Source organism: Lepidochelys kempii, chromosome 2 (genome assembly GCF_965140285.1).
Source record: "Lepidochelys kempii isolate rLepKem1 chromosome 2, rLepKem1.hap1, whole genome shotgun sequence".
NCBI classification, from domain to species: Eukaryota; Metazoa; Chordata; order Testudines; family Cheloniidae; genus Lepidochelys; species Lepidochelys kempii.
The window spans coordinates 191,252,813-191,265,785 of NC_136381.1; the positions used below are offsets into that span (position 1 = coordinate 191,252,813).

The 12,973-nt window shown below is 44.6% G+C and overlaps 2 protein-coding genes across 12 annotated transcripts in view; one reads left to right on the forward strand and one right to left on the reverse strand.

Moving 5' to 3' along the window:
- Positions 1 to 8,878, reverse strand: part of TMEM108 (transmembrane protein 108) — a 389,399-nt gene extending 380,521 nt beyond the window's left edge. For all 6 annotated transcript variants that reach the window (XM_073333193.2, XM_073333196.1, XM_073333192.1 and 3 more), the window contains exon 1: positions 8,776 to 8,878. The gene's annotated coding sequence lies outside the window, so the exon portion shown is untranslated. The remainder of the gene's footprint in view (positions 1 to 8,775) is intronic.
- Positions 8,879 to 8,946: 68 nt separating this feature from the next.
- NPHP3 (nephrocystin 3) overlaps positions 8,947 to 12,973 on the forward strand; it is a 53,691-nt gene continuing 49,664 nt past the window's right edge. For 5 of the 6 annotated variants that reach the window (XR_013635384.1, XM_073333223.2, XM_073333225.2 and 2 more), the window contains exons 1-2: positions 8,947 to 9,748; positions 11,888 to 12,013. Coding sequence is in view for 5 of the 6 variants with exons in the window: in XM_073333223.2 (XP_073189324.2) it covers positions 9,395 to 9,748; positions 11,888 to 12,013 (480 nt within the window). In the remaining variant the exon portion in view is untranslated. The remainder of the gene's footprint in view (positions 9,749 to 11,887; positions 12,014 to 12,973) is intronic. The other variant, XM_073333226.2, reaches the window with a different exon arrangement.

Below are 12,973 nucleotides of genomic sequence, written 5' to 3' on the forward strand. Positions count from 1 at the left end.
GTACAGACACCTGATCTGCTAGTTCCAGCCCTGTAACCTACCATGTACAAAGTACACATGTCTAGGGTTGCCAACTTCGTAATATTTAAAAACTGGACACTCCAGCAGGAGTGCTGGAACATCCCCTGCCCTGCCTCTTCCCCTGAGGCCCCACCCCTGCCCCGCCTCTTCCCCTAGAGGCCCCATCCCACCCTGCCTCTTCCCCGAGGCCCCGCCCCACCTCTTCCCCCAAAGACCCCCTTTCTCTCCTTTTCCCTTCTCCCCTCCCATCGCTTGCTGCTTTTCCCCTCTCCCCAACACTCCTTCGGGTCGGGAGGGCCTTGCCTGCGGAGCTGGGGCTGGGAGCTGCAGCCACCCAAAGCACCCAGCTGAGTAGGGGCTGGCATGGGTGATGATCCGGTGCCTCCTCACCTCCCCCACCCACAGTAATCGGACTTTGGGTGTCTGGTCAGTAGATCTGACCCTACACTGTCAGGCAGGGCTGCTGGAACGGGGTAGTGGGGTCAGGGCCCATGGCCCCATCACTTTTTACCAGCAAGCGATGGAGGACAGAGGGTGGAGAGGAGTGAGAGGGGTCAGGGCCTTGGGGGAAATGGTGATGTGGGAGCGGGGCCTCTGGGGTAGGGTTGTCAACTTTGGTTGGAGTATTCCTGGAGGTTTCCTCAGATGACCTAATCTTTAATTAAAGATTAATCTTTAATTCCTGGAGACTCCAGGACAATCCTAGAGGGCTGGCAACCCTACTTGGGGGAAGGGTGGTACGAGGGCAGGTGTTTGGGGGGAAGAGGCAGTGTGAGGGCAGGGGTTTGGGGGGAAGGGGCGGTGCAGGGACGGGGCTTTGGGGAGAAGGAGCAGCACGGGCAGGCAGCCTCAGTGGGAAGGGGAGGCGTAAGGGCAGAAGGGCTCTGGAGGAAGGGGTGGCTCATGGGGTGGGGCCACAGTTCATGCACCAGTGACCCCCCCACACACTTTTAGGGAGCTTCTGCTGCTCCTGCTGTCAGGTCCCCTTTTCAACCCGACTTTCTGGTCGAAAACCAGACACCTGGCCACCCTACACATGACAGCCATTTTGTATTCAGTAATGCACACATAGCCTGGGCTATCAGAACAAATTTGATTGACCAGGACATCTACTCTCTTAAAAATGCCCTGGAGAACTTTAACTCTCAGACACCAGAAACCAACAGAAAGGAGCTTAATTTTTAATGTCTTCATGCCAAAGTTTTACTCAGAAATTTAAACCCATAAACTTCTGGCCTAATGGTGAATGCTGGCTAATCGCAGAGCTATTTTTGTCCCCTGTACCGGGCCTTGTATGGTATATCAGCCATTTGACTCATATCCAGTGGACGAGAAGCTGGATATGAGTCAACAATGTCCCTGGTTGCCAAGAAGGCTAATGGCATTTGGGGCTGTATAAGTAGGAGCATTACCAGCAGATCGACCGACGTGATCATTCCCCTCTATTCGGCATTGGTGAGGCCTCATCTGGAGTACTATGTCCAGTTTTGGGCCCCACAATACAAGAAGGATGTAGAAAAATTGGAAGGAGTCCAGCGGAGGGCAACAAAAATTATTAGCGGGCTGGAGCACATGGTTTATGAGGAGAGGCTGAGAGAACTGGGATTATTTAGTCTGCAGAAGAATGAAGGGGGATTTGATAGCTGCTTTCAACTACCTGAAAGAGGGTGGATCTAGGCTGTTCTCAGTGGTAGCAGATGACAGAACAAGGAGTAATGGTCTCAAGTTGCCGTGGGGAAGGTTTAGGTTGGATATTAGGAAAATCTTTTTCACTAGGATGGTGGTGAAGCACTGGAATGGATTACGTAGGGAGGTGGTGGAATCTCCTTCCTTTGAGATTTTTAAGGTCAGGCTTGACAAAGCCCTGGCTGGGATGATTTAGTTGGGGATTGGTCCTGCTTTGAGCAGGGGGTTGGACTAGATGACCTCCTGAGGTCCCTTCCAACCCTGATATTCTCTGATTCTATGAAGGACCTTACTCAAAGAACCACTGAAGTCAACTGATACACTCCAATCAACTTCAACGGGCTATGAATCAGGCATTATTTTACATAAAGACATAGAGTTTAAAGCCAGAAGGAACTACCAGATCATCTAGTCTGACCTCCTGTATATCACATGCTAGCAACACTGCCCAGTACCCGCACAATGAATCCAACAAAACTGAGATGCTGATTAATTGAGAGCTCAGCTCTTTTTGTACTATATACCAGATTCTGCATTCTACCTTTTCAGGAGACTATGAAAAGGGTTAAAATAATTTAACCAAGCTAAAACTTGCTCCACCATTCGGCCCCTCCAGGCTTCTACTCATAACATGGGCCAGAATACTGGGGATGACAATCAGGCTAACTTTTAGACTAAAAGCTTCACAGCCAGTAACAAGAGTGATGTATAATCCAGAATAAAAGCAACATTTTTAGAATTACCACATTGCACTACTTTCACTACACATCCCCCTTAGAACTCTCTTAATCATGATGTGACTAAAAGCTGTGCTTCGACATGTATTTTGGAATAATCCATGAAATCATAAAAAACTGATCAGTTTTGGTACAGTACAGCCACAACTTACTATTGATTTATGAAGGGCTTTTCTAATGCTTTGCCTTTGTCAGTAGTATTTAATTATTCTAAACTCTGAATTTACAAGGAAGAAGATAGCTTTGAGCTGCACGGTTGTTTTCTATTTAGAGCATCCTGTTTTCAATAATTTATTCCAATCATAGCAAAACTCTTATTTATAACATGCAGTCAGACTGTGGGAGCCTATGTTCTGAAACACTCACTCCAGCTGCAAATTTCTTTGCTATTTTCTGTACCTCTTTATACTAAATTATACTGGAATATTTATGTGGCTAGATGCTGGATGTGCTAATTCTTAGCTGTCATGAATCTCAGGGTAATAAAACAGCACAAAAATCTGTGTGAGAGGCAAGGCCACTTAGTTTATAATCAGAATTATATAGTTACCTTCTTTTTCCACAAATAAAAAGGCATTGCACAGAACAAATCTGTAGAAAACTTCATACAGTACAGCAGTTCTTGATGCTCCAGTTATCTCTAGGGGACAGATCCATGCCTACAAACTCATGATCAACAATATATCCTAAAATGGAATAAAGGCAAGAGTGTGAAAACTTAAACATCAAATTAAGCATATGAACACACATTTTAAATGTTACGGTATACACTGAAGACAAAAGTAACACCATGATGGATTTCAAATAGATTTTTTAAAACTTTAGATTTATTATTTATTTATTATTTCAATGCAGTTTTGTTTTCTAAGAAATAAGGCCAGTTGCACAGAAAATTGACAAGCTGGATATATATTCACCCTAGTGAAGTTCAGATGGAGTTGTACTAAAGATGAATTTGGCCCCATTGTGTCTCCACGGTGAATGAATGTGTTCTGGAAAATCTGTGATAGGCTTTCAGTGTAAAGTTCTCTGACAACACTGAAGTAATATGATGACATGCTTAAAGCCTGTAGAGTCTCTGACAAATAATATTCTTTTAGGGTGAAATTCACCTTTTGTGGAGAACCCCATAGAAGCAGGGTGGTAGCTAAAACAAAGGGGTCCTGGTCCATGACTAGGATTCCTAGGTGCTATGGTAATACAAATAATTAATAATAATCTGCATAGGAGGGAAATATGGGCAAAGTGGCTGCTCAGGGGAAAGGACGCATTGCCTGTGTTCCAGAGATGTGGACTCTTTATTGACTCAGAATGGAGTCGATATAAGGGTAGAGATGTTGGTAGATCTGGTGGGGGGACCACTGGATTTGCAATTACATGGATCCAATGAGTAAGGACCCTCACATGGAGGTGACAAGGGGCAGGAGTTGCTCTTCCAGCCCAAAGCATGGAGTAGCAGCCATGGAGGGGCTTTACAAAGATGGGTCCTGATTCTACAAACACAATTACCTATGTATGTGAGTTGTCCCAATGAACTCAATAAACTGGACTCATAGTTGGATTGCTATGACATAACCTAGCTCAAAGATTCTACCCCATACTGGTTTGTGAATGACATTATCACAATATGCCTAATTGTTTTATTCCCAACAGGACTGCTAGTCAAGTTGCTCCTGTTGAGGCTTAAGAAAAAGAAAAATGAAACGTAATATGACACCATTTTTGGAGAACTTGATCTGATATTTGGTCAAAGGCTGAACTATCATTTACCAGGGTCACTTAATAATCTTTGAAAATTAAGACAGCCAGTCTTCACATTCCTTGAGGCTCTGTTTCCAGCAGCTATGCAATGACCCTTCTGAATTATACTATATTTAACCAGTCTTCACTATTAAAGATTTATAAATTAAATTTTGGAGAAGTCTATTCTAAAATCTTTAAACATCAGAAAAACCAACCCATGAAACAACAGGGAAGCAGTGTAATTTTCTTATTCAGAAACTCTCTCGTCCCCATATTAAATTCCTGTAACACATATGGGGGTGAAGGTGGGAGGAACCAATCAGAGAAGCAATATCAACAATTCCTCCAATTTAATTGTTACTATCAGTGGATTATTAGCAATGGATCAAGGGTCCACTATAATGCAGAACGTGTCTTTTTTATTCTAGGACAAAGGTAATGAGATTACATGTGAGGAAAGCCACAATTCTGGCTTGCAAAGAACCCAGAACACAGAAAAGAATTTGGTGCAACCAAAAGCATGACCAAATCTTGGACTTTGTTCTCAGAACTCAGACACCAGTGCTGCTCTGAAATAGAAGAGCTTCTGTATATTAACATGCAAATGAGGAAACTCAGAGCCCTGCTTCATTTCAGAATTCTTGATCTATATGCTCATAGACTTTAAGGTCAGAAGGGACCATTATGATCATCTAGTCTGACCTCCTGCACAACGCAGGCCACAGAATCTCACCCACCCACTCCTGCAATAAACCTCTCACCTATGTCTGAGCTACTGAAGTCCTCAAATCATGGTTTAAAGACTTAAAGGTGCAGAGAATCCTCCAGCAAGTGACCCGTGCCCCACGCTGCAGAGGAAGGTGAAAAACCCGCAGGGCCTCTTCCAATCTGCCCTGAAGGAAAATTCCTTCCCGACCCCAAAAATGGCGATCAGCTGAACCCTGAGCATGTGGGCAAGACTCACCAGCCAGATACCCAGGAAAGAATTCTCTGTAGTAACTCAGGTCCCATCCAATCTAACATCCCATCACAGGCCATTGGGCCTATTTACCACAAATAGTCAAAGATCAGTTAATTCCCAAAATCATGCTACCCATCATACCATCTCCTCCCTAAATTTATCAAGCTTAATCTTGAAGCCAGATAGGTCTTTTGCCCCCACTGCCTCCCTTGGAAGGCTGTTCCAGAACTTCACTCCTCTGATGGTTAGAAACCTTTGTCTAATTTCAAGTCTAAACTTCCCGATGGCCAGTTTATATCCATTTGTTCTTGTGTCCACATTGGTACTGAGCTTAAATAATTCCTCTCTCTCCATGGTATTTATCCCTCTGATATATTTATAGAAAGCATGCTGCTCTGGCTAGGCATGCATAACTCCCATTGATGTCAATGTGAGGAACCATGTAGCACTTCCACACACCCCATATTCAGTATGCCACAAATGGTTTTTTAGCTGAAATAAGTTTTACATAGGACAATCAACCACAGCCCATCATTCAGCCAAGGAACGAGTTGCTTTTTCATACAGACATGCAACATCTTTCCATGTTAGCATAGGATCTTGCTACATGCCACTACCCCATAATTCACAAGCCAGAGTTATTAAAGAAAATAAAATCATTTCCTTTTTGATTTGTGTACAATACACTAATTTTCCTCTCTGACAGAAACAATTGTGTAGGCGTTCGGAATGAGATCATATCAGATTTCTCTAAAATACTTTTTCTTTTACTACATTATAAGTTAGTTAATTGCTCACACAGCAAATGTATAAGCCAGACAAGATCTTCTTTGATGTGGTTGGTCATTTTTTTTTGTTTTTCTTTCATACTGTTACAGTATGATGGATTCTGAGGTTTGGGAATAAACCAACATGCTTGTGAGTCTCACTGGTTTCTTTGTGTAAATATCCCAGGATGTGTGGGGAGCCAGACAAAAGTCTTGAAGATAAAGACAGATGTAAATAGTGCATTATAATGTGTTTAGTTGATGGAATTCAAACCCCAGAAGATAAAGAGGACATATGTTACTGGGGAGGAAGGTTAACAAATATTTAGAGCCAGAAGACAGATAATTTAAGTCTTAAATTTTAAGGGGAGCAGGGATTTTCCTGGCTTCTCCACAACCAAGATATCCGCGAGGAGTAGATCTGAAAGCTGTAAAGAGACATGAAGGCAGGAGAAAGATATGCCTTTTAACTCCAACAAAGCACATTGAAGTAGGAGTGCCCTATGTAGACGTTGTCCATTATGTCATAATGTCATGACCTGTTCCTATTAGGCATTGATCACCCCTTGTGAAATGCTCAGCACCATCAAATCCCAATGACTTTGATAGGCGCTAAGTGGGCTGGTAAGATCACAGGAGCGGATTCTGTTACAGAACTACGGGATGACAGCTACATTGCATAATGCCCCAATCCTGTAAGCACTCATGGACATGAACAGTCCCATTGAATTAGTACTACTCATGTGCATAAGTGCTTGCAGGATTGGGACCTAGCATTGTAAAAGCCTAAATAACTCTGGTGCTCTAAATTGTCTGTGAATTTCAGGACAGGTGGCAGTCCTCTGAGGGAATCATATTCTGGAAGGACAATCGTAAATATTTTTGCTAGAACATAGAAACTGATTAACCATCCTTAACAAATGGGCACTTCCATTTGTGCTGTTTGGGAAATGATAACAAATTAGCACAGTAACTGATTCAATGGATGGTAAGGGCTGAGATCCCCTGAAAATGGGAAGATTTTTCAGTGCACACAAAAATTACCATTAATTTTTGTTATTATTTGTATGACTGTAGTGTGACACTCTGTACTTCATGGGAACAGCGTACACCCCCATGTTCATCCTTATAATATGATTGTGTGATATCTAATGCAAAGTTTGTCATGTCAGGTGTCTTCGGAAGGCTCATGATGTACTTGGCATTGTTATGGTAATGTTATAGTAATGTTATAGGTTGTAATTTCATGTATATAGTTATGAGGCTGAAAATGTGCCCTCATGGCTTAAATCAAGGCCAAGCAAGTTCACACCTCATCAGGGCATGGATGGGACAAAGCCAGCCCAGCCTCACAGGAACAAAGGACACTGGCCTGGGCAAAAACAAAGAATCTGTTGGACTCTCAAGTGAGTCATCCCCCCTTCTTTGGTCAGTTTGGGACTGTGATGAGGTAATGCTCACCTGACTCTGAAGGGGGGAGGGCAAAGCCAAGAGGGAAGAAAGAACATGATAAAAGGGAGAGACGTTTGCCATGCTCTTCCTCTCTCTTCCACCTACATCTACAGACTGACCACACCAAGCAACTGAAGTGCTGATCAAAGGGGAGAGCCTGGCTGAAGGGTAACCAGCCAGCCTGTGGTGAGAAGCATCTAAGTTTGTAAGGGCACTGAAAGTGTTAAGATCAGCTTAGAATGTGTTTTGCTTTTATTTCATTTGACCAAATCCGACTTTTTATGCTTTGACTTATAATCACTTAAAATCTATCTTTCATAGTTAATACACTTGTTTGTTTATTCTACCTGAAGCAGTGTGTTTGGGTTGAAGCATGTCAGAGACTCCCCTTGGGATAACAAGCCTGGTACATATCAACTTATTTGTTAAATTGATGAACTCATATAAGCTTGCAGCATCCAGTGGGCATAACTGGGCACTGCAAGACTGAGGTTCCTAGGGTTGCGTCTGGGCCCGGAGATATTGGCTAGTGTCATTTGGTTGCACAATCCAAGGAGCAGCTTACATGCCAGAGGCTGTGCATGAACAGCCCAGGAGTGGGAGGGTTCTCACAGCAGAGCAGGGTAAGGCTGGCTCCCGGAGTCAAGGACTGGAGTGACCTAGCAGATCACTGGTCTGGATAATACCAGGGGAACGTCACATGTAGTGCCTAGCAACCTGAGCCAGGGACAAGGAGTCCATTGTGCTAGGCGCTGTAGGAACCCACAACAAAAAAAAAAGCCAGTGCCCCAAAGAGCTTATAAAGCCTAAAGTACAATGCTGTTTCCCCCAGCTGCATTACTGTACTAATTACTTCTGGTGGAAACAGATTGTTCTATTTACCACGTTGCCCTATTTGGGCCCTATTTGGGTTTGGCTTCTTTCCCCTCCTTGTTCTTTTTCTTCCAAATTGTTTCTGAAACCTCTCCAACTAAAATATGCTAAAAGTGGCTAAAAGAATTAAAAAAAATATGCTATAAGTGGCTGCTTTGCCTCCCGACTCCTGCCTCCTCAACTCTTCTAGGGAAATAGGCTTCCCCCCCCCTCCTCTTTTCGCTCCTCCCCACCCCCACCCCATACTTTAGCGCCCACAGTTATTTCTTTTATCTCGAGACGTGTCCCTCTGCTCTGGGGAACAAACCAACCCCTTGCTTCTGTACTGCTCTGCCCCTCTCCCTTCCCCCGCGCCACGAGCGAGGCGTCCCCCCTCCAGCCCCCATCTCCCCACGAGCCCCTCCCCACCAGCTCGGCCCCTCTTCTCCCCTCCCTGCCCCGCTCCCTCCTTCTTCCACCAGCCCCTGTCAGCACCCTCCCGGCTCTTCCCCCTCGGGCCGCCAGCCCCGCCTCCCCTCACCCCTCGGGCCGGTACCTGGCGCTCCCAGCCGGCGGCCCAGCAGCGCCGCGCAGAGCGGGGTCTGGCCGCAGGAGGCGCCCTGCAGCCCGCCGGGCGCAGAGACTCCCGAGTCCCGGCCCCCACCCTGCCCTGTCCGGGGCGGGCTGGAGGCGGCCCACGTGGCTCCCTCCTTCCTTCCTCCTCTGAGCCCTGTCCCGCCCCTTGCAGCGCTGCGGCTGCCCGAGACCCCGGGCTTGGGGGCACGGAGTCCCCGAGGCTATGGCTGGCTCCCCCCTGCCGAGGGGTGTTATTCATGCCACCCTGGGGAGCTGCTGCTGTCCCGTGGGCCCGCCCTAGACAGCGGGGCAGCCCGTCATTGCTCCCCTGGGTGGAAGTGGGGCTTGAAGCCAGTCTAGTTGGTAGGGACTGGTGGGGAGAGCCCGGGCAAGCCCCTGACCTGTGTGGGGAGCCCCACTGCCAGCCACTCCACCGGTGCACAGACACCACAGGCATGACCCTGGTATAAACTGCTAGAGGGACAGAACCAGTGACACGTGCCTGGCACCCATGCCTGGCTACTGGGTGACTCCAGCTGCCAAACCCATGGAGAAAGGGGAGCAGCAGTGAGGGCAGCATCCCAACCTGGCCCCCAACGATGGGGACAGCTTCCTCCCTGGTGAGCCCAGCGGGCACTGGCGGGGAGGTGATTGAGGACACTTATGGGGGAGGTGGTGGCGAAGCCTGTGAGATCCCAGTAGAGGTGAAGCCCAAAGCTCGCCTGCTGCGCAGTTCTTTCCGTCGGGTGGGTGCTTCGCGGCCTGGAGGCCTCATTGGGGCCAGCTTCAAATCCACTGCCTCAGTACAGGAGTTGGAGTGCATGGCGGAGTATGAGCGCCTGAAAAAAGAATATGAGATCTTCCGTGTCAGCAAGAACAACGAGGTGGCCTCTATGGTCAAGAAAGAAGCCAAGCTAGACCTGGAGAACAAGAGACTCCGGGCAGAGCTCCAGGTAACTAGCAATTCTACTGACCCACACCATGGTTGATAGGGAAAGGGGTGGGAGGGAAGATCTCACCTTCTGAGGCAAATATTAGCTCCTGTCTAGCACTGTTCATCCTTACATCTCAAAGCACTTGATAAATTGAGTATCTCCATTTTACAGATGGGAAAACGGAGGGATAAAGAAGACAAGAGATTTGTCTAAAGTTGTTCAGGAAATAAGTGTCAAAACTGGGAACAGAACCCAGATCTCTTTCCACTACCCCATACGCCTTTTGAAATGGGGAATAGACCCCTCAACTATGGCTTTAGCATTGACCTCCTTCCTCCCAACTAGTCTCTTGGTGGAGAGCAGTCGAGGGTTCTTTATCTCCTCCTGTTCCCAGCATCTTCTGGACAAGCTGTCCACCTCCCAGTATTCTCCCGCCTACTCTGGGTGGAGCTGCTGAGTAGCACCCTTATAAAATTCCAGTTTTTAAATATAGCCTGGTAGAAACAAGATTCACAACTGCAGGCAAAATATTTCAGATCAAGATGGCATTTTTACATGGACAAATCAGCAACTAAAAAAAGAAATGGACAGTTAAAAAATGTGTTCAATTTCTTTACCTATGTTAATCTAGACATCTTTAATAAAAACTTAAATTTTTATAATAAAATAAAACATCTAGTTTACTTTTCACCATTTAGACAATTGGTTTATTATTTGCAATATTTCCAGCTTGAATTGGTCAGTTTCACTTTTCTTTCCAGGTTTCTTCAGAGCCCCACTGAAGTAAAAATGAAGTCAGTGGGGCTGCATTAGAGCACTGGAGTCTGCTTGCACTATATGTATTTTATGACTTTAAAAACAAACTTTGTATTTGCGGATAATCTAAACCAGTGTTTCTCAAATGTGGCCACCGTGGCTGCATGTGGCCACCAGGGGCTTTTCTTGCAGCCACAGCCTCCTGGGTGATGATGGGGGGTGTGGGGAGTAAACCTCCCCCAGGACCACCAGCAGGGACTGGTCTCTATCCCCTTCTGGAGCCACAAACATGTAGGAGTAAGCAGCCAGCGTGAATTCCCCACCTTCCTGGGAACAGTGGGGCTTGGCTTCAGGCTTAAGCCCGGGGGTGGGGGTACAGGCTCTGGCCGTGTGGCAGCAGGCTCCATCCCACAGCTGCAGGGCTCCAGGATCACCCCCTGCACATCGCCCCTGGCCCTCGCTGCCTCCTCCAGTCCCCATCTGTGCACCAGGGTCCCAGGCTCTTGCTCTGGACTCACCTCCCACATCTTCCCTGACTCCCATCTATCTATCCCCCTTTCACCCCTTGGCCCACTACCCACTTCCCCATCCAGGGCTTAATTTGTCCCCCAGCTTACCGGGGCTGAGTATGTCTGCTGTGAAAAGTGATATTTTATTAATATCACTTTTCATATTTTATTAATATCACTTTTCACAGCCTCCCAGCTAGCTAGCAAGTCTGCTGTAAAAGTGGTATTAACAAATATACAAAATGTCACTTTTCACAGCAGACTTACTAGCTAGCAAGTCTAATAAAAAAGCAACCAAAAAAAGCAAAACATGCAAAGCACCTTATTGTGTTTCTATTCTGTTTAGGTCCAGTAATGAGTAGACAACTGTACATTATTTTTAATTATTGAGTCTGCAATAAACCCCTACATAAATAAATTACAATGATTTGGACATGTATATGCACATATTTATTTGTTTTTTCTAAAGTTATTAAGTATTTTAGGAAAAATTGTCAGAGCAGCCACCAGCAAGAGTTGGTGGCCACATTCTGAGGCCACCCAAAAATTTGTTGCAAGAACCCCCGAGCACTATACCCAGATGTACAGACACTCTTTTCTCAACCTGTGTATTATACAATTTTAACATTAGCTTTAATAAAAATGTTAAATATTTTGTTTGTCATTCATGATAAGATTGCACTGATTTGTGTTCCAACACTGCAATGCAATGTTTAAATCTAAACAAACAAAAAACCAAACAAAAACTTCTTCATTGAATTAAGAGTTGTAAAAGGGCTATTGCAGCAAAACTATTGAATTTGCTATCTAAACTCAGTAGCTGAAAAATATGCTAAAACTTTATAGCAATAATAATTTTCTTTCAGAGAAATCATATATTAAATATTTTCAGGCTCTTCAGAAAACTTACCAGAAAATACTTAGAGAGAAAGAAAGTGCTTTAGAAGCCAAATATCAAGCCATGGAGAGAGCTGCTACATTTGAACACGACCGAGACAAAGTCAAGAGACAATTCAAGGTAAGCATCTTCACTTTATCCCCCAGGAAAATGACCAAGAAAATCCCTCAGTGAACTCTCTCTGGGTAGGTTCTGCCTAGATGCAGATGTCTGCTGATATGAAACTCATTGTAGGTCCAGGGCCTTAATCCACTATTTACTCCAAATTAATCATACCAAAATTTACCTGTAGAAATGTTTTTTAATAACATTTAGTCTTAGTGGAAAATAATGCTTTTGAAAATGGAAAGGAGAAAAGTTACTGTTGCTCAACATCCTGGCACCTTCTGTGCCATTTCATCAGCTTTTGCCAATTTCACACTTAGAAGGGGCAAGGAACATGCAGATCAGAAGTTATGTTACATGATGTTATAAAGAAAAATAAATTGTAGGCTCACTGACTTTGGTTATTTCTCAGTAATGCTTATATTTAATTTTTTAATGTTCAACATTTTTAGTTTTCATTAAAAAAATACCCCCTGTGCCAGCTATTGGCACATCTCTTTGTGCTACTAAAATACAAGAGCCAAGTGAAGATAAAAGCCATAATATTTTTGCATTAGGGTGACTTGAAATGCTTATTAATTGCCAAGCTGATGCTTTTGGTTTTCCCCTCCTGCAGCTGATCCCACTGCTAGCACCCAAAATTAGACAGTGAATGCATTTCTCTGCACTGTTTTAGGGCTTGCCAATATGATCAACTGTAGCAGAGGAAATGTTTTGGTAGATAAGTAAGGCAAGGATTGCTTTCAAAGAGTTTTGTTTTAAATTGTATTTGTAATTAAGTCTACAGATCTCTTGTATTCGCTTGGGATCTTAAGTACTTAGTTTTGATCAAAGACCAAGCTCGTTAATCAGTTTTAGCTTGTGATAGTAATATTGTATATATAAGACAATTCCAGATATCTGGTCTCTGTATTTTAAACTACTTAAATTAAAGGTGTATAGCTGTCAGTACAACAATCCACAGTAAAATAATAT